At 42.1% G+C, this 22,246-nt stretch overlaps 1 protein-coding gene across 4 annotated transcripts; it reads left to right on the forward strand.

Annotated features, from left to right (window-relative positions):
- The first annotated feature begins 240 nt into the window (after positions 1-240).
- On the forward strand, positions 241-5,971 carry LOC120645254 (disease resistance protein RGA2-like). Of its 4 annotated transcripts, none has more exons than XM_039922063.1 (3): positions 241-1,123; positions 3,136-5,604; positions 5,635-5,971. In XM_039922063.1, the coding sequence occupies exons 1-2, from the start codon at positions 431-433 to the stop codon at positions 5,545-5,547; spliced, it is 3,105 nt and encodes a 1,034-aa protein (XP_039777997.1). In that variant the 5' UTR covers positions 241-430; the 3' UTR covers positions 5,548-5,604; positions 5,635-5,971. The 4 variants fall into 4 exon arrangements, with proteins under 4 accessions (XP_039777997.1, XP_039777995.1, XP_039777996.1 ...); XM_039922061.1 differs by having other exon boundaries at positions 5,638-5,971; XM_039922062.1 differs by having other exon boundaries at positions 5,658-5,971.
- The last annotated feature ends 16,275 nt before the right edge of the window (positions 5,972-22,246 follow it).

Consider the following 22,246-nt stretch of genomic DNA (forward strand, 5'->3'; position numbering starts at 1 on the left):
TTTGAAAAAAATGCCGAACACTGTGGGAGATCGACACGCGTCCTGTTTTCCCCGTGGGACGCGGAGAGCAGCTCAAACAGGGGTAGGTTTTAATAACTCTGATGCATTGCATGTATATGCTCGTGTGTACATGTTGACGAGAATCCGTAGCTCAAGTCTTTCAAAAAAAAAAAGAGAATACATAGCTGAAAAGCGCTCAGACGGCGCGCATCTCTTGGTGGACTCTTGGTCGATGCAGTGGTCATTCAATAATGGCGGCCAACACCGTTCACGTCCCTCTCTCTCTCTCTGAAAAAGAGCTGTGGTGTGTTCTCATCATTATGCCTATCTAGCTAGTTGTTTAGTGTGTGTCACTACCATTCGCCCCGTCCGTCATCTTCTTCCAGCCTCTTCCCCTGTCCTTCTCCATGAGAGCTTAGCATTCCAATCCATGGCAAGTCCATTGCAAATTGCAGCAGGGGGCTGGGGCTTCGTGGTCATGGGCTGGATGCTGTCACCCATACTCAGCTTCCTTGTGAACAAGTTCTTTACCAATCTCTCCCTTGACATATCAAGAAAGCTTCGGAAGCTGGAGATCGACACTATCCCAAGCCTCAAGGAGACGCTGACAAAAGTGGAGGAGCAGAGGATGGTGGAAGCAGTGAAAGGCAAGGGATCTGAATCTAATCTCGTGGCACTCCAGAAGATAGAAAATGATCTCAAATCCGTCCTGTACGAAGCCGAAGACATACTAGATCTCGTCGATTATCACCGGATCGAGAAGAAAGTCAAGGGGGACGGCCCCAGCTGGATCTCAAGGGCTGTTGGCGCTTGCATCACCCGCTGCAAGGGGACCTGGTTGTTCCGGAGATGCATTGAGGGCATTCGACCTGCACTATGTCAGTGCGCTAAGGGATTCAGCTGGCTGGCCGCCACCCTATGCAGATCTGGTGAGCAAATACCAATTTCCCAAGAGCCCTCCAACTCCAATCCCGTGGTGCAGAGGCTCCGTGCTTGGTCACAATCCCTCGACATCAAGGCCCTCTGTCAATCCATGCAGAATTGGTTAGCCGAAACGTATGTGGCTGCTTGTCATTACCGGGACTGGTCATATGAAGTCGTTGGCATCAACAAAACAAACAAGGTACCATCTGATCCTCGAGCTCAATTCATGCTTGCACCGTGATCTTGGTGGAAATTTTCTTGTTCTCCATTTGATCTGCAAAAGACTCGTGTTAAGAAAAAGTGGCATCATTTTTTTATGAGAGTAGATGTGCTAACTCCATCAAAGTGAACTTAACCCTAATCTTTAGTTTATGGAAGAGTTCTTTCAAAAAACGTTTATGCAAGAGTGATCAGAATGCTCTTTTTTACTTACTATTACTAATTATACTAATTGGAGGCTCCTTTTGAAGCCTCTCGATGACATCACCTACGATCCTAGGTAGACAGTCTAAATAAATAAAGAAATTTTATAAATTCTCATAAAAATCAAAAACATCCGGCCATTAATTCGGCAACTCTAATCGTAATAGCCATTGAATCTGTTATTTTTTTCTAATAAATTATCCACTTTTGCCATTATAAAAATAGACTAAAGTAACCCCCTAATCTTCATGTAAATTACCCACTTATGCTATTATAGTTCAAGGTACCCCCTCCGTTCCAAATTATAGTTCGTTTATTTTTTTATCCCAAATTTGACCACTCATCTTATTCAATTTTTTTTGCAAATATAGTCAAATTTAAGTTATTTTTGAAAAACTTAAATTGATAAATCAAGTCAAAACAAAAGAAGTGATATTTTCCACAATTGAATAAGATGAGTGGTCAAACTTGGGGTCAAAAAAACCAAACAAACTGTAATTTGAAACGGAGTGAGTACTAGTACAACAACATCAATACTGTAGAAGATTATTATATTACCCACAGGTCCTAACCCTTCTTCAATGTTGTAAAAAATGTTAGGTAGCTTGGAATATTTTGGCGTCGAGTTCTTTTTTGTCGCGTGAAGTAGCTGCTTGCAATGTTATGTCAAAGAGATTGATTTATTTTTTCCTTTGCATTCAGTCGGGTGCAATTGTTCTACATTAGTAGGATACAGATCATGTATGTACATTATAGAGTAAACTTAATGCAAGTGACACGATGGATAGGAAAAAAATATCCCTGACAAGATAATGATGATATAATGAGAGTAGATGTGCTGGCTCTATCAAGGTGAACTTAATCCTAACCTTTAGTTTATGAAACTTAAGAAGAGTGATCAGAATGCTCCTTTTGCTCATGTAAATGCTGAGTTTGGAGTAATTTTCTTTGATTGATGTGCCTTTTAGTATAGACACGTAATGCAATGCTATCGAGTAAACTATTACATGCTCTTAATATCAATCTGAACACACTTATTTTAATACAGTACTTGTAATTTTGTAAAAACTTTGAGTACATAAATTCTAGAAGATGGCAAATATTCTTAGCATGGGGTAGTAATAATAAATAGGGAATAATTTAGTTTAAACCCTCAAACTATTATAAAAGTTCGATATTGAACCTTCAAAACGGAATGATGGAGGCCATCCAATTGTCAAAATCGGACAAATTAAGCTCTTTGGGTGGTTTCAAAGGTGGTCTTTCATTTTGTAGAAATTAAAATATCCAAGTTTAAAATAACAAATTCATTTTAAATAGAACATGTGTCAACACATTTTTCTAAATATGTAGCCTATCTATTGGCATTCTACTCGTTACTAATTGTAATTATTCTGATCCATTTTTTAATATTCCTACTATTTTTTGGCTTGTAGTTATGCCTATCATTTTTAAGTAAATAATATTCAATCAGAGCAACAATAGATAGATTACATTTTTAGAAAATTTTGGTATTAGTTTCATTAATTTTTTATTAGTTTTAATTTTTAGATCTTACCAGAATTTTTTATTTCTTTTAAAAAAATACTAAACCACCTTTGAAACCACCGAAAGGTCAAAAACTTGTCGGGTTTCGATAGTTTGATGATTCTATTTTATAGTTGAAGGTTGAAAATTGAACTTTTGTGATAGCTCGAGGGATTAAATTTGACTTTTCTCTAATAAATTAGGAGCACTGGAGGAATATGTCGCATGGTTAATCATTTGACACTAGCTTGTTCCTTGCAGGAGGATGACATTGCAGTAGATCTTTTCTTCCTTACTATTGATGGAAAAAGCTTGTGGAAAAGAATAGAGGACATAGAAAATATTCTGAATGACTTGAAGAAATCACATCTGCTCAATCAGGATAGCAGCAGCAGTAGCAAAATTGTCGCAGAGGATACTAACAAGGAGGAGACTGACGACATGCACAGAAGAATTGAACGGAAGGTATTCGGTCGAGATGAGGAGCTTGAGCGTATATGTAGTATGCTTCGGAAGGGATCAGATGCTGACGGATCAACCTCCAGTAGCAGTAAACCTTATTCTGTGTTTGGCATACATGGCATTACAGGATTCGGGAAGACTACCCTGGCTCAATATGTTTGTGATCACGAGAAGAAGGCCCAAGACAAGCATTTTGACACTGTCATGTTCATTCATGTCTCAAAGACTTTCAGACTAGACAAGATATTTCGTGACATGTTGAGCGAGATCAAGAAGGGCCAGCAATCTGACAGCAACGGTGTTACAGCTCTACATAATGAGCTGAAGAAAAACTTGGAAGGAAAACGTTTCTTGTTGGTACTGGATGATCTCTGGGTCAATAATGAGAATCGGAAGGGTCGGGATATTCTCCTTGATGCACTTGACGCTGGGCAAAGTGGAAGCATAATCCTAGTGACAGCTCAAAGAGCAGATGCAGCTGCAGCTCTAGGTGCTCAGAAGCCAATTTCAATACGTAACTTGGAAGAGAATGATTACTTAGAATTATTCATGCATCATGCACGACCAGGCACAATCGAAGATGACGGAGAATATAAAAGGATTGGAACCAAGATTGCCAACAAGCTACACCGCTCACCTATTGCAGCAGTAACAGTAGGAGGGCAGCTTCTGAATAGAAGTATCAGTTTTTGGGAAACAACAGCGAACGATGTCGTACTGAACGAGACCATGGGAGCTCTGTGGTGGAGCTATCAGCAGCTTGGTGCTGACATCAGGCGTTGCTTTGCATACTGCAGCACTTTTCCAAGAGGATATGAGCTAAAACGAGATGAGTTGGTTCGCATCTGGATAGCACAGGGGTTTGTAAGCACCGGGGGTAATGCAACAGAGGAAATGGAAGATGTAGGCAATCGCTACTTTGATGAGTTACTGGAATTCTCATTTCTTCAAGTGCAAGGAAGAACACTCAATGGCACTGAAGTAATCACAATTCATGACCTTCTACACGAGTTGGCAGAGACGGTTGCTGGAAGTGATTTCCTGAGAATTGATCTGAATGGCTCGCCGAAAGATATTCCGGCAGGGGTTCGCCATGTTTTCATCGAGACCAACAATGGAGCAAAGGTCTTGGCGGAGAAAAATCAGGACTTGGGAAAATTGCGCACCCTGATCATTAAGGAGCACTGGAAAGAAGGTACGGATAGAAAACAGCCCATGGATGAGTTGGAAGAAGTCTTTGATTGTTTGTTCATGAGGATGAGGGAACTGCGGGTGCTGATCGTTGAACTACTACAGAAGACAGAAGTGATGTCAGTCCCAGCATCTGTTGATCGGATGAAGCATCTACGTTGTCTTGGCTTTCGTTTTTTCGGTTTCACGAGGTTGATTTTGCCAAGCACATTTAGCAAGCTTTACCATATGCAGACCATAGATGCTCCCTACATGTCGATATGTTCGCCTGAAAATATGGCTAATCTCCTCCGTTTGCGGCACATCGTCACCGTCACTCATTATTGCCTGCCTTTCCCCAACGTTGGCAGGCTGACGTCACTCCAAACGCTGCCATCGTTCACAGTAAAGAAGGAACAAGGGTACGAGCTGAAGCAGCTGAAGCACCTAAACAAGCTTCGGGGCGCTCTGCGGATATGTGGACTTGGGATTGTCGGAAGCAAAGAGGAAGCTCTCGAAGCTCAGCTAGCCCGCAAGGAGCGAGTCACACAACTGGACCTGGATTTTGGTTATGTTAGCTGCAACCCAGATGTTGCAGCAGAGGTACTTGAGGGTCTTCGCCCCCCGAAGGATCTTGTAGAGCTTGATATATGGTCGTACTATGGTTCAAGGTATCCTAGCTGGATGTTGAGTCGGCAGCAACCAGACGCCCCAAAGCGCCTGCAAAAACTTGTGCTCCGTTTTAATTGCAGCCGATTGGCATCTATTCCTGAAGATAGCGAGCTCTTCACTCATCTGCGTGAGCTCCACATTATGTACTGCGACTGGGACCGCTTGCCAGAAAATATGGAGCGCCTCGTGTTGCTCCAGAATTTGTTTATTGATGGATGCAAAAAGATGGAGCTCCTTCCGACGCTGCCCCAGTCTCTTCGGAAGATTCGAATCCATTCGTGCGGCTTGCTCAGTACAACCTGCGAAGAAGAGGGGCACGAGAATTGGCATAAGATCCAGCACATTCCAGAGAAGTACATTAATCCATGAAGGACGAAGCCATTTCTTTAATTTACCCCCCGTACCAGCGACAGCTGAGCTCAGACGGTAAGCCTCTCGGTCGCCTTCCCTTTCTAGCAGAGCGGACATCGGGAGAGCAGGCCAGGCCGTGGAGGGGAGGGAATGCTATGCCGCGCCCGGTCCGTGACATATTCTAGCTTGTTTTCCTGTGTGTGCTTTGCTTGCTTCCTGTACGCGCATACATATATACTCTACCTTGTGTTATTACTGTGATCCCAACTGTACTGTAATAGCTAATACGATGCTGCCTGCCGAGAATGCAATGTGCTCGTAGCTATGTATCTGATACTTGTAATCTGCATTAATTGGTGTGCTGTGCTTGTAAGAGAAACTTTGTTTGGTTTTTTGTATGAGTGGGGGACTGCAATACATTTATCTGGCCTCTGCTTCAATAGCTTGATTCTGCTCCTCTTTGCCCCTGCCTGGACAACAAGGCACAATAATCATGATCAAGCTGGGCACAAGAGAAATTGTGACAACAACGTTGGTCATCTCATATCGTTTGTGAATCCATCTGTCAAGCAGAGCACACATCGGGAGACCAGCCAGTCGTGGGAACGAATGCTCCGCCCGGTCCGTGACATATTGTAGCTTGTTTCCTGTGTGCGCGTATATATTCTAGCTTGTTTATTACTGTGATCCGTGACCGAAACTGATAATGCTCTACTCATGTGTTCCCAACTACCGTGGGTTTGTGCTTTGCTTGCTTCCTTCCTGTATATATGCGCATAATCGGGCTTGTTTACTGTGATCCCAACTGTTGGCTGAATAATACTGGCTGCCGAGAATGCAAACTAGCTATCTGATGACTTAAACGAACAACTATATTTGTAATCTGCGTTGGTGCTTGTAAGAGAAACTTTGTTTGGTTTTTTGTGTGAGTGGGGGATTGCGTTGACGGCAGCCTGCAATATATCTATCTGGCCTCTGCTTCTTTGATGTGCTTCGATAGCTTGATTCTGCTTCTCTTTGCCCTGCCTCCGTGGCTCCATCCAGCCTCACTCAACTTTTGGCCTTTGCGCTGCGTCCAACTCTGCGCACACTTATTCTGCAGAGTCTCTGAGTTTCGGTGCTTGCATACCTCATTTGTCGTCAGGCTCTGCAACTCTTGCTCATTACTAGAATACTAGTAGTATTTAGGAAGTCCATGCAAACAGGCCCGTCTAGGCTCATGCAAGCTTATTATCACAAATTGCTTACGTTTGACGCTCATCACGTGCATGGGCCGCCACAACAGCAACCAAAAAAAAGGCTGACGTATAACGGTCAAAAATATCATTTTTTAATCCACAAGTAATGTTCAGAGCAGAGACATGGCAAAATACGGTTTCCAGCATAACAATTCCTTCCATCTGATTCATTCCCAGAATGCCTTGCGGGCTCGCACAGCTACTATGCATCATAGATAAAGACACTGTTTCCCCAAAAAAATAAAAACACTGAATTGTACAGCACACTATATATACTACCAATATGCGCCAACCTATGATGTATCCCCTGTACCAGCAGTCATTTGATGATTTCAGACTGCTCGTGAGCTGGACACAAGAGAAAAAAATATCCTGCATAGGAGTATACCAGTTGAAGCCACCGCATAATCATGAAGAAAATTGGAGCAGGCCCGGCATTACCGTGCACCCTCCCGAGGTGATCATCCAATTTACTCCCGTGGATGGCGGGGCGCCGCACGCCGCGGCCTCCTCCCAGCCCCGGCACTCGCAGGCCGTGACGAGGCTGGCGAGCGCGATGCCACTGAGGGGCGCGTCACGCTCCCGCATGCCCCGCAGCAGGGCGAACACGCAGCCGGAGACGGCGGTGTATCAGCAGGAAGCCGTCCGGTGCGGCATCTCGTCGAACAGGTGGAGGGCCGCGGCGGGTTCAGTGATTTGGAAGAAGAAATTAAACTGGAGGCAGTTCAGTGATTTGAATTGGAAAAATTAGATATGTACCGTTAAAAGATTTCAAAGTTAAATACATACCATCATGACTCACATGTCATTGACTCATGTGAGCCTCACACGTCAGTGAGACAACAAATTTGGTCCGTCAAGGCCCATCAGAAATCAGAAAACTACCATGATTCATCTTAGCCCAATCTGAATGGGCTGTGTATTCTCCGTTCTAGCTCCTTCTTTCCCCTTCCACAGTACTCTAGGGGCGAAACAGGGGCGACGCCGCTCTCCGGCATCGATCCGCCCGATTTTCCACCTCCGGCGTCCGCTCCGGCGGCGGAGGGGGAGGGGAATCGGTCGGATCGACGTTCGGCGTAGTTGTAGCTCTAGTATAGCTTAGGTTTGTCACTGATAGAAAAAGAGTCATTCGTCCACCTTCGATTAGTACCGGTTGCATTAAATCCGGTACTAATGCCAATTTAATACCGGTTCTATAACACAGTGCCCTCCGGAGCCATTTAGTACCGGGCCATAACACCACCCGGTACTAAATGCTATCATTTAGTACCGGGTGGTGTTATGGCCCGGTACTAAATGGCTCCCGGGCCCCCCCAACCATTTAGTACCGGGCCATAACACCACCCGGTACTGAATGGTGGCATTCAGTGCATTCAGTACCGGGTGGTGTTATGGCCCGGTACTAAATGGTCATGGCCCGGTACTAAATGGTTCGTCCTATTTACATCAAAAGGATAACATCTTCTATCCACTCACATGTGTTGTGTGGGTGGGATGGTTGAGGAGACTACACGCGAGGCCACAGATCACAAGTTCGAACCCCGGTGCACGCACAGTTATCCGAATATATTTTTTCTAAAGGATGGTAAATTTAGTACCGGACGCTGCGACCGGTACTAAACGGTTGTCCATTTAGTACCGGCCAGCCGGTACCGGCTGGGGCAGCCGGTACTAACGGCGGCATGCCCCCGGTACTAATGGAGTTTTTTCTTGTAGTGTGTGCTAGTTTGCTTGGGTTTGCTGGTGGAGTGGGTCGTCGGCGTATCGGGTCATCTTTGGACGGCGGCTACGACGGCGAGCTTGTCTCCATGGCGGCTTCTTTTGCTCCTGACGGTTCCTTTTGTGGATCTGCCGGTGAGATTGTATAGGCTAGGTTTGCTTAGATCTAGACTTAGGTTTTGCTCGCCGTTGCGTTTGGCGGCGGAGCTGCTGCGTCCGGGTGGGGGCCCTGCATCGGCGCCCTCTCTCCGGCAAATAAGAGGTACCTCTTCGGTGTGCCGGGAGGTCGGTGAGGGCGCTGTCATCCGGTCTTCGATGGTGGCATCAGCGCTGGGCTTTCTGTGGCTGATGCTCCTCCGACGCGGTTCGGAACTCCTCTTCGACTGCGACGGAAGGTTAGTGGTCTCCTTCTCTTTTGCGAAGGGGGGATGATCTGGCTGTCCCCATGGGATGCTATTTCCGGGCCATCGTCGCCGGTGGTGCTGGATCTGTGGTGGTGGGTGAAAAGATCAGAGGAAGGTGGGATTTTGGGCGTTGCTTCGTCTTCTCCGATGTGCGAGCTACTGATGTGCCACAGTGGAAGTAGATGCGTCATGGATGGTGCTCCGTAGCGCTGGATCTTGCAGCGTAACCATGCCTTGGAGCTCCTCGGCGGGGAGACGAACATCTCCAGCTTCGTCGGTGCCGGCGGTCGTCGGTGTTCCATCAAGGCAAAGGCAAGGAAGACGACGGACTTCATTGTAATTTTTGTTTTTCTGGAGGTCTTCTTTGTAAATGGGGCATGTACTTTGCGTTTTGTTTTAATGCCATCCTTCCTTTCGCAAAAAAAAAATGAATGGGCTGTGTATTCCTTCGTCCTGTAAACAGATTCTCCACTGCAGCACAAACCCAAAATCAAGAAAGCATCTTCACTGGTGTGTCTGACATGTGAAGCATCGAAATCAATAAGGCCTAGGGGTCTATTGACGGGCCTCTCTAGCAACCGTAAGCAGTAGAAATCATCTCAACGGACGCACAATTCACCACCAGTAGATTTATTTGACTAATGAGCCGCCGGCAGTCTGAAAAACACAAGTGGAAATGTTTTTCTGTATCTGTGCAAGGCAAGAAAAAAAAAGTAAAAAACGACTAATATATGGATGATTTTCAAGTGCAGGCTAGCATTCTAGCTAGCAGAGCATTGTTGCAAATGCCTTTGGGTGTGTCATGTGTTGTGCCGTGTGCGCCGGGCTCGGTCAAGTCAAGTCGACGCTGAGCCAACAGCAGAGACAACCCCACCACTACCAGGAGAGGACGCTCGCTCTAAGAGCAGCCTGTAACGTTTGCCGACAGACGTTCCTCGAGATTCCTAGCGCCGGTGATCGAGGCCCCATTCTGACATTTTGAAAAATCACCGGTTGCTTATTGGACCGCGCTTTATTGCCTTGCAGGCCGGTGTCTTGCATTGTGTCGCCGCAAAGATGGACGCAGCTGCAGAGCTGCTGCAGCTAGCTGGTACTCTCTGTCCTAAAAATAATACAACTCTCCCTTCGGAGGAGTTAAATAATTTTAAATTTGACCATATTTATATAAAATATTATTAATATTTATATTACAAAATAAATATTATTATATTAATCATGTAACATACTTTCATACTAAATCTATTTTGAGATATAAATGTTAGTAAAATTTTGTATAAATTTGATCAAATTTGAAATAGTTTGACTTCTCAGAAAGCGAGAGTTGTATTCTTTTAGGGACGGAAAGAATATTACACAAACACATGCATGAGACCGAAGAAGTCTAGGGTTTAGGGTTGATCCTGATGAATGATATAGTACATATACTGCTTAAGAAACCAAAACTACAAGCATGAGATGGTTGGAGATGGCGCATGATGGAACCTGCTAAAGAAGCAAGTTGGAGATGGTTGGATAAGTCTTTCCTAACCCTAAGTACTTAGGCTAGGAAAATATATCCGTACGTTGGTACGGACAAACTATACTAATAGAATAGGTAGTTGCTCATGCCTTAATTTGTAAGGGTCTAGGTGATCAAGTCGTGGATGGAGGACTGGTCCGATTCGCATATAGTAAAAATAGGTAAAGATTTCCTTATAATACAATGTGATTTATTTTGTCAAATGTGTCATGGCGGGGCTCAAAGCCAACTGTGCTAGGCACCGATTATTGCACCTCTGCACACCTCTATCGATGATTGAATTTTTTTACATGTTGAATAAAACCATTTCAACTTTTTTCTCATTTTCCAAAACGAACAGGTGAATTTTTGAAGCAGGATTCTCAAAAGTGGGTTTTCTTTGATTTGAAACAGCCAGAAGCCACTGAAAAGAACAAATTAAATATTGATGTAACCATTCCATGAGTATAAGCCTATCACTTAGCAAATGACCTTGCATGTGCAAATTGCTACTGCAAATCTTCCAATGAATTTTTGGTAATGTGCATACATCAAAACAGTGAAGACGACAAAATTATCCACAAATAGCCATCTCATCAGTTGTCTCAAGTGAAAAAAATGCCATAGTAGAATTTAAGGTAATGTGGAGAAAGAGAGGTGAGAGAAACAATCTAGCAAAATAGTCGCTCCATATGCTAAAATTTAGTATTGCTTTCTAGCTACAACGGTCTAAAGTTTAGTAATATGTGATCGACGGACTCACAAATGATTGTGTTTGATGCATGAGATTTTGTTGAAACCCCTTCGTGTAATTAAAGCTCCTTATATGTATATGCTGTTAAATAAAGAAGAAGCACGTAGAGCTAAAAAAAAAAAGAAGCACGCTAGTATTAACTCCCATGCATTGCATGTATATGCTCGTGTGTACATGTTGACGAGAATCCGTAGCTCAAGTTGTAAGGATCACCGGGGTGTCCGACCCTAGAGGGGGAGGGGGTGAATAGGGTCGCTAATCGCTTTTCTATCCTAGGGCTCAATCTAATTGCATAAGATAAACCTAACACGTCCTACACATGCTAGTTATGACTAAGGTTTATCTATGCTACCCTCTACTTACCCCAAAAGACTTGCAACCTATAGCCAATCCTAATCAAACTAACTAGGAAAGTAAAGGTAAGCAAGAAAGAGTAAATGCGGAAACGTAATGCGGTAAGTAAAGCGGTAAGGGAGAGGATATGCAAACTCCCGTGAAGACACCAAGACACACGATTTAACGTGGTTCGGTTAGGACACCAAAGTCCCTCCCTACGTCCACGGCCACTTGCTCACAAAGAACAAGTGTGATGTCGAGTCTCTTCGCTTGATCACCGTCTTGCCACGCCTCCAAGGCTCCCGACAAGCAAAGGCTAAGTGACGCCAAGTCACAAAGACGAGGTCACCGCCACCGTCTATCTCGAAGCGTCACCACGGCACCGTCTTCACTATCTTGGAGCTTTAACACCAAGTAGGGGCCTCCTTCCCCGCACAAAGTGTCGTTGCCACTCCACACCAAGTCGGAGGGTCACACGACGAGTACACAAGTTGCTTGCCGCAGCAAGACTTTCTCTCAAGCTAGTTCTCTCAAGAACTAAGTCTAAACAAGCACTAAGCACTCTCACAAGTGTGCTTAAGCCTATATGATGTACAATGAAGCTCTATGGTGGTTGGAGATGATCTTTAGCTCTTGTATACTTCCTTGAACTCCAGCACACTCAAATGGTGCGGCCTTGGGGGTATATATAGGCAGCATAAGCAAATATAGCCGTTGGAGAAAAGCTGCCAGAAATGTGCTTAACACCGGTTAATCCGATGCTCCCCAAATTGCCATCGTCGGTTTAACCGGTGATACTAAACTGCCCACTGAAAACTAGCCGTTATGTGTACGGGCAATCAACCGACGCAATCGACCGGTGTATGTAATATTAGCGTCGGTTTAACCGGTGAGTGCAACTGTCCTCTGATCCTTGAAAAACAAACTCTCTGGACAACTGCACCGACGCCATTAACCGGTGCATCATCGGTTCATCCGATGTATGCATTTTTCTTGGTCTGCTTCTGCCATTGCACCGACGTATTCAAACTTCCTATCGTCGGTTCATCCGGTGCCAAACCCTAGCCCGCAGGCCATCTCTGTCATTGCACCGATGAGTACATTTTGCCTTACGTCGGTTTAACCGGTGATACTAAAACTCCCAAACGTGCTCAAGTCAATGCACCGACGTGTGTAATTTGCTTGGCGTCGGTTCAACCGGTGACTTGATTTCTTTTAGGTTTCAGGGCGCTGCCCTGAGACCCGCGAGGGGCGGCTCCCCCTCGACCCCCGTCCGCTAACCGGGTAGCGGAACCCCCGTAGGGGCGGCCCTTCGGGCCTAGCTTCGCCTCTCTTCTCTTTGTCATCACTTGAACCTAAAAGCCTGAGTATATCATCTAAGCAAACACATTAGTTCAAGTGTTGCATGTGTCATCAATCGCCAGAACATTATATTGAAATATGGCATGAGAGGCCATTTTCGCTACAATCTCCCCCTTTTTGGTGATTGATGACAACACAACCAAAGCAAGCAAGATAAATTGCAAGAATATGAAATTGATACAAATTTGAAAAGTTAGAAACTACTTAGCTTGCTTGGATGACATTTCAATGCTCATTTTAAAAAGCCCTTGATACCAATTGTAGAAAGAATTGTAGAACAAAGGCTTGTGTGTGGTTTGAACCATATGAGCAATGAAAAATTTGTACCTTAGTCCATGGGATCATCAAATTGCACTTCTCCCCCACATTGACTAAGTACCTCCCCCTATCACCATGCATCCTTTTGCATTGCATATTCCATTCCTCCCCCTTGCTAATGGCATCACTTGCTTGCTTTTAGGGTACATTTCTCCCCCTTTGTCATTAAACACCTAAAAGCTTCATAACCACTAGCAACAAGGATCATTAGTAGCAAAAGAAATTCACTAGTGATAGAGTGTTATACCAACTAGATTAGGCATATCTCCCATTGTTTGAACAAGCTCCCCCTTTTTCAAAGCTTGTGGCACCTCCTATCTTAACATCCATTGTAATACCAATTGTGACTTGTAGGGGTAGTGTTCAAAAGAAATTGAACTCATGGAGATAGCTCTAGGTGACTAGCCATGCCTCCCTATATCATTTATCTCTTTAACCTTTGGGAGTTTTGGCTTGGTCTTCTTCCTTTGTCCAGTCTTTCTTGATCCATTGATACCAAAAGTAAGGTTAATTGCAATGTGCATTATTCTTGATATCGAAGGATTGAGTGTATTACCATATGGACAAAAGGAGTGTGACTACAACAAATATCACTTTGAAAGTATGTTAGTCACAAAAGCACAAGCTATAGAGTTAGCTCCCCCTAAATGTGTGCAATAGTGTTTGAATCACTTAATCAAATGTATGCACTTGTAATTCACATAATGGGGATCAAACTCTATAACTTGAATAACATGACACCAAATGAATACCAAAAATAGGATTGATACCGATTGTAGACTTTGGTATTTTCTTTCGAAAATATGTGTCATGGAGAAGCAACGGTTTTTCGCCCATGTAGGTTGCACTAGATAAGAAATTAGTACCAAAACAACCTACCATATGATATTTCTAGGAAAGCATATCAAATAAAAGATGCCAAAAGTAAATACTAATTGTAAAGATAAGATCATGCATTCCTAGAGAGGCATTGAGCTACAATGATGCATGAAGGATATCAAATGAAATTTGAGATTATCCTTTTACCTTGCTCATTACCTCATATGTAGGGGAGGGGAATTTGGGTTACTAATCTTTAATCCACAACTCGGCTTTACTTCATCTTTGCATGATGCATCCCTACTTATGCATCCCAAACCTTGTCAAGCCTCCAAATTCCCCGTAGCTTGGATGCTTGCCACCATATAATGATGACTTGGCCTCCCTCTAAAACATTGATTCCCCCTTTGATTCTCCCTCATGACTTGATTCACTTAGGTATTTCTCCCCCTTCGGGATATGCTTCCTCTCCTTGAGAAAATACCTTGATTTGATCCACATTTGTCCCTCTTTGGAATCAAATTACTTAAAAGGTCTTGCTTCTAAAAGGTCTTGCAAAATAATATAGCTCAAAAGAAGATTAGTATCCTAGGGAGTTAGCTCCATGACTCATGATCCAGTTGTATGATATCAATGAAGATACCAATTGGGAATTTACTATGGTGGATCACAAAATCACGAAACTAGCATGACATGAGCTAAGCTTTCCACAAGTATGTGCATAAAGTGATAATGTGAAAATCAAGTGCACAACTAGATATTATAACTAGAAAGCTTAGATCATATCATGCACGGAGGTAGCTCTAAAAAGGATAAGAAATTGACAATTATACCAATTGAATGAGTTTAGAACCTAGCATACCTCCGGGGGAAACAACTTAGTTTACCTTGCATGTACCAAATTGAAAGTGACTTGCAACCAATTGAAAGTCTTTGAAGGAAGAGTACTTGGTACACCAAGGTTGAGCAAGTGTATGAGCACATAGCCTATGAACTTAGATATGAGCATTTAAGTTCAATAAAGCATGGCTCAATATGCATGAAGGCACAATTTTTCTAACCACTCTTATAGAGTTGTTTGTTCACATTGATTGTGAGAAACATTCTCTTAGAGTGTTAACTTCACGTGAGACTACAAAAGATAAGCTAGCAAACATGTTAGTCTCAAAATCACAAGCTATAAAGTGAACTCCCCCTAAATGTGTGCATTTAGTGTTTGAATCACCAAGCAAATGTATGCACATTGATTTTTACACAATTGGGAAGTTTACCCTATAGCTTGTGTTCATAGTACACATAAGAAATACATACCTCATGAAGTCCGTGTACCATGAAAGGTAACCTTGTGTAGCTTTCTACACACTTATCAAACCATGTAGGTTGCTCATGGGTTAGAGTCATGACACAAGCAACCCACCAAATATAACACTAGGAGATGCAAAACAAGCAAACATCCTAGCAAAAGCAATGGAGCTACATGATGCTTGAATTGAAATCTAGCTACTATTACCTTATGGGGGACTTGGGCAACAAATGTCCAAGTTGTGAGCTTAGCTTGTTTTGGCTTGGACCTTCACTTTTAACTTGTAAGCTAAGCATCCAAATCCCCCGATGCACTTGTTTGGTGCCTAAGTCTTAGGAACCCAAACCTTTTGAGAGCCATCCATGGTATGAATAATATCCTTGGGCACCCAAATAGGTTGGTTCCATCCATATGTTCTCCACATTAGTTCAAGTGTTGCATGTGTCATCAATCGCCAAAACATTATATTGAAATATGGCATGAGAGGCCATTTTCGCTACACAAGTCTTTCAAAAAAAAAGAGAATACATAGCTGAAAAGCGCTCAGACGGCGCGCATCTCTTGGTGGACTCTTGGTCGAAGCAGTGGTCATTCAATAATGGCGGCCAACACCGTTCACGTCTCTCTCTCTTGTTGGAAATTTGTGATCTCAGGATAACAATCTAGATTTGCATGGCAAATAATTTCTCTAAATTAGAGATAACATACCAAATAAGTCATGTACCGTGATTGGCAGGTACACCTAACATTTCCATCTATAAGTCGGCCCCGGTCCCACAGTGCTGTATATAAATATGAGGTAGAGGGGAACCCTCTCTAACCCTAATCAGTTAATCTCGCGATTAGCGAAACACCAATCAATTAGAGCGCTGGAGGGGCTGGAAGCGCGACTTCCTCATCTACTTCGTGGCAGGCACAAGGAGTTGCTGTTCCTCATCTACTTCGTGGCATGCACAAGGAGTTGCTGCTCGTCAAGAACTTCATCAACAGAGAGATCTAAATCTCTCCAATGGTGAAGATTAAGTCTATTTTATCTGCATCAGTCATCGGCCCTACTACTACAATTTCAGAGGCGTTCATGGATTCAAGAAGCTCTGGTCAGTTTAATCTAATTAATTCCGCATTAAGTAATTAGTGATCATGATTAGACTAAGCTAAGATCCTATTTATGATTAATTAAATCTAACAATCGGTATCACAGCCATCTTAGTTATCTCATGATCCTAATATTCTGATTGGATCTGTTCATGTACGATCTACCTTCTTCAAAAGCCATGTTCATGCCTCTGTTGTTGTCAGTTTAAGATGCATATGACTGTGCAGATTAAATCTTATGGCACAGTTAATATTGAATTAAGTTTTAGATGCAATTAGTCGCTGCAGAAAAGCTTTATGTATTAATCATCCATGATTAGATCTAAACCATGGTTAATTATGTTTTTGATTACGAAATTAGATTTAATCTAATTCGGTTTAGGTCAAGTTTAAGTTGAATCTTGATCTGCTCATGGTAAGTGTCTCGGATTAGATAAATCATGCCTAAGTAATGCATTAGATTAAGTTTAATTTATGATTAAATTAAGTAATTATGTTATTAGGGTTTTGGCTAATGATTTTTCCCCTAAATTATGCCCCTGATCATGTTTATTCCGCAAAATTAGACTCCAAAACCATGCAATTGATTGCATCAGTAAGCAATTGAGAAGGAAGGGGAAAGCGAAATTTCAGATCGCATAAGTGAAATCCCCAAAATCCTCATGAACCCTAACCCTAACCCTAAGATTAAGATCTTACCTTGGTGGCGGCCATAAGTTGGTCCGCAGATTATGAGCGAGCACCACCGCAGAACGCCCCGACGGTGCCGCGCGCGACTCGGTCGCACGCGGCGCTGGCGGGAGGACCCGCGACGGCGCATCAGGAGGCGCGGCCCTTGGGACCCGCATGAGCGGCACTCGGCGCATGAGCAGCATGGGGGGCACGCACTCACCAGGCGACGGCCTCAGGATCCCGCGCCTGCAGCGGCCTGCGGGGCCCGCGAGGCGGCCGGCCGGCCCGAGCCGCAGAACGGCGGCGGCCAGCACAGTACCGCGCATGAGGCGGCGCTGGGCCCGTGCGAAGCACACGGCCATCAGGAGGCTGCGCAGGCGCTCCAGGCGGTGGTCGTCTCGGGCTGCGGGCCCAGCCAGCAAGGGACGTGCGGCGTGCTGCATGAGGAACAGCAGCGGCCGGACCCCAGCGTGGCGCGGCGCTTGCGGCCGGGGACAGAGCGCCGAGACCCACCTAGATGAGCTGGATCAGGGGCAGCGCCGGCCGGACCTCTGCTGCGGGGCCCGCGCGCGCGTCAGGCAGCAGCGCATGAGGGGCGCTGGCGGCCGGCCCTATGAGCAGATAGTGCTCGGCGCTGGATCCATGAGGAGCGGCGGCTTGTGCTCAGAAGCAGGGAAGGAGTGACGCTGGGATTAGGGTTCAGACCAGCATCTTCCGTTTTATGCGAGGTCAGATCAGTTTGTGACCCTCGGATCTGACGGACGACTGAGATTGCTCCGCAGTTACAGTTTGCGGTGTCTGGGCCGAACTGGGCCGAGGTTCTACTGGGCTGCATGCGAAAAGGGATTTTTGGACTTGTTTCATAAGCTTTTAGCCCAATTTAAGTTTTAAAACCTTTGTATTTACTGTTTTAAGGATTTAAGTTTTATTTCCTCACTGTTTATATTTAAGGCTTTCATTAATTACTGTTGCACTTATAATTACTAGTCTTATGTTTATTTAATGCTCATAAGTATTTTATTCGTGAAATTATAAACAATAGACATTTCAAATATGAATAGTGTTATTTCCCATAATTTTAATATTATAAGATTAATTTAAGAATAATTGTGGGAAATTATCACTAATAAAGAGTTCAATTTTGGGCTATTAATGAGTCTTGTTTTTTCAAGCACAATTAATTTCATAATGTCAGATGTGCTTGTTAAATGAGAAAGAATATATAGATTGATGAGCCTTATATCTATAGATTAATGAGCCTTATCATTTTAGTGCAATTAAATTTATTGATGTTTTATGCACTAATTATATAAAGCAAAGTTTAAGGTTTATGAGCTTTATATTTACAGTGAAATTTGATCTCTTCATGATTTATGTGTTATTTCACTGTTTAAATTTGAGTTTAAAATTCCAAAATAAGTGTATTTGCCTTAATGTTTCCATTATGCTTTACTGATGAACATTGCATTAGTTCGCATTGTTTAAGCTGAAAAATTATATATTTTCCACCATGTACAATTAAGATGCTCTCTAATCAAATCGAACCATCGAGAAGTTTGATTAGAGTACACTTGTAATTAATTCTGACCATCGTTGTTTTAATTATGAGTTAATGATAAGTTTCGTTTGTTTTCCCCATCGGTGATGCAAATTGAAACTTATGGCATGATTTTAATCAGACCATCGTAGGGTTAATCTTGTGCTTTTATGTGCATCTTATTGTATAAGATTATTGAGACTTCAATTTTATGATTTTTCAGTGAATTATGAGCGCTTGCTAAGCACCATTGAGCCCTTTGATGGCACCAATTTTCCCAAGCGGAATAAAGAGGTGCATGCTGTTCTCAAGGTTCTGGACCTTGATTACGCACTTTATGAGGATAAAACTGTTAATCCTTCTATAAGTACTGAGAATCATAATGAGCAATTAAGGGAGTACAACTCCAAGTTGGAGAAATGACAAAAATCCAACGAATTGGCAAAATTAGTTATAAAACATTCGATCTCACATGCCATAAGGGGAGCATTTCCTTATATGAAGGGTGATAGTGAACTAAGTGTGAAGGAGTTTATGAACACCATTGAGGAAAGTTTTAAAGTTAATTATTCCAATTTCCTCATAAATAAGCTGTCTACCTCGCGTTATGATGGGCACAATGGACTAAGTACACACATTAAGAGCATGTACAATATGGCTGCTGAGTTGAAAGCACTTGGCAGGTTCATCTCTGATGATTTGCTGGTGTCATATCTTATGGCTTCTCTACTAGAGAATTATAATAAGCGTGCTCAAAATGTGGAGTAAAATTATAATAAGCGTGCTCAAAATGTGGATACTCCAGTAAGATATAAGTTATGTGAGTCACATCATCAAGTGCAAAGGAAGGATAATAAAGTTGTCTCATAAGCTCTTTTAAGTTAAAGTTTCCCCTAAATTTTGGTGGATTGATTGAGATGCATTCCCAGTAGGTCATTAAGTCTAACCCATAAGATCAGGGGAGTTCAAGGGGAGCAAAATTTAATGATGATGATGATGAAGAAGATGTTAAATGCTTCGCATTAGTTTTATATATTTAGCCATATTTGTTTTTCAGTAATAAGTGATTCTGAACAATTGTTAAGTTTTGAGATAATAAGTATATCATCATTGTTGATTTTGCTATCTTGTCAAGGAATTATTTTATTTATTTCTTGCATATTGTGTAATGCTTCAATAAGTTGTTGATGAGACCTTGTCGAAATTGTGATATTATTAGTTAAATCACATTTCGAAGGGGAGAATTGGAATGTCTCATCAAGTATAAGAGATACTCCAGTTGTAATGTCTCATAAGAATGAGAGATACTCCAGTCATTAGATGTAAGACTATAAAGAGTTATCACCATATTTTATTTGCCCATAAAGATTGATATTCAAAAGGTTGAATTAGAAAATCGGCTCATATAATGGGTGAATATGATGGAGAACGCTAAAAAAAAACCCATTGTGACAGGAGAATTACTCCATAAAGCCAATTGTCTCAAATAAAATTAAGTGTGACTTTATTCATTATTCTGGCCATCGCTGATTAATGGATACATGTTCACAAAGTTTTGTTGCTCTAGTTCATTTTAGCCATCGCTATTTGACTAGTTCAATGAAGCTCGAGACTTTTGAAGTATGGCTTATATTTATCATTTCTGGCCATCGCTGTTTGGTAAATATTTGACCATAAACTTTGCTGCTCTTGTTCATTTCTAGCCATCGCTGGTGTGAGCTTGATTAGTAAAGGAAATTGATCAATGGTATACTAAAGATAAAGAACTTATGTCATGATGAGCTACCATTTATGGATATCCTAATAAGTCTGAGGGGTACCATTTCTACCACTATAATTGTCTCAACTATTGTGTTTCTAAAGGAATGCAAAGATCAGTTGTTGTTTCAACTGTTGTGTTCTTAAAAGAATGCAGAGATTAGTGGGAGTCAGTGGGAGCTCACAAAGGAGGAAGAGATGATTTGGAGAGATGTGGGCTTAGTTACCCCGCATCGATGATTCAAGTAGCAGAATCTCATAATATTTAACTCATGCCATTAGTTAAGTAAACCTCCATCTTAAGCTACCATATATTTTGTTGAGGATTCTCATAAGTTGATTAATCCCAACATGAATATGTGATATATAATAACGGTTGATGTTGGCATAAAAGAATGACCTCATTCGTTTTGAAGGTCACTATAAAGGAGGCCATAAATTGAGTCTATGAGCTTTAGTATAAATTTATGATGGAATCAAATTAGTATCTTGCCATGATCATGATTCCGAAAGAAAATTAAAAATACTAAGCTTATAGCTTACCATGATTAAATGTTCATGGATAAAGGTATGTACTGAGATTAAGGTGGAAAAGTTACTATCCTAATACTTAAGTGGATGATGCTCTACTAAGTAAAGTGGCGATTAGAATATGCTACTAATATTGTGAGATTTCCTATCATCATTAAATTAAATTTAAAGTAATCTTGGTGAAAGCCTCTTATGTTTTGGGCATCAATGTACACTAAGATTGGACCAAGAAAGTGTTAGGATCATCACTTGAGATGTGAGTTGTCTAAAGTGATACAATAAGAATAAATATTAAGATATGCTGTTCTATTAGCAAATTATGTCTAATACCCTAAGAATAAAGTTGAGATAAAGTTAAGGAAGACGTTCCTTATGCTTCAATCTTTTGAAGGTTATGCATGAGTCTCTAAGTGATTGACTTTTCATTTGTAAGCCGGAAATCCTTATGTGTTTAATATTATCCAAAAGAGGTCCATTGGATAATGTACAAGACACCATAGCATGCTTGTTTATTATAAATTATTTAGCTAAGAGTTCTGTAAGAGTGTATGGATGTAAAAGTGCACATTAGATTATGTCCTTCATTCTTGCAGAAAAGAGCAATAATATTGAGAGCTCTAAGCAAACATGGCATAATGAAAAATTGAGATTGCATAAGGCATGTTTTAAGTTATCAAGCTTTAGAATTATATTCCGGTGTTAAGTTTATGGACAGCAAATTGATACTGCTATGATTGCGGTATTCATTCGAGTAACAACATAATTATTGATGTTGTCTAAACTACTGATGACTAAATATTATGTTGTGAAAGAAAGGTCCCAGGATCAACTTATTAAAGTTAAAGAAATAAGTTGAGTTTATGCTAGCAAATATTATTCAAGACTTGTCACTCATCCCATTTAATTTTTCGCGAAATTAAGTATGGGATTTGTGAACGGTCTTGGACCTGATTCTGGATACATGATCATTCCCAAATAAGTAATAAGCGTTCTATCGAGGTATTGCAGTGAACTGTGGGTAATGGAGTCCCGGTAGTGAATTAAATACTACTGACGACGCATTGGTCCGGTCTTACTGTTGTACTGAGTGTGAACATAAGTTTAAAGCGAACCTAAGTTGTTAACCATTCGATCAAGTGGGAGAATGTTGGAAATTTGTGATCTCAGGATAACAACCTAGATCTGCATGGCAAATAATTTCCCCAAATTAGAGATAACATACCAAATAAGTCATGTACCGTGATTGGCAGGTACACCTAACGTTTCCATCTATAAGTCGGCCCCGGTCCCACAGTGCTGTATATAAATATGAGGTAGAGGGGAACCCTCTCTAACCCTAATCAGTTAATCTCGCGATTAGCGAAACACCAATC

The sequence above is a fragment of the Panicum virgatum genome, chromosome 8K (assembly GCF_016808335.1).
Source record: "Panicum virgatum strain AP13 chromosome 8K, P.virgatum_v5, whole genome shotgun sequence".
Lineage (NCBI taxonomy): Eukaryota > Viridiplantae > Streptophyta > Magnoliopsida > Poales > Poaceae > Panicum > Panicum virgatum.

Bases quoted from the DNA above. Each gene is read 5' to 3' on its own strand.
- LOC120645254 (XM_039922063.1), top strand. From the start codon at position 431: ATGGCAAGTCCATTGCAAATTGCAGCAGGGGGCTGGGGCTTCGTGGTC. The intron at 1,124-3,135 runs GTACCATCTGAT...TGTTCCTTGCAG, and splicing joins GCATCAACAAAACAAACAAG to GAGGATGACATTGCAGTAGA.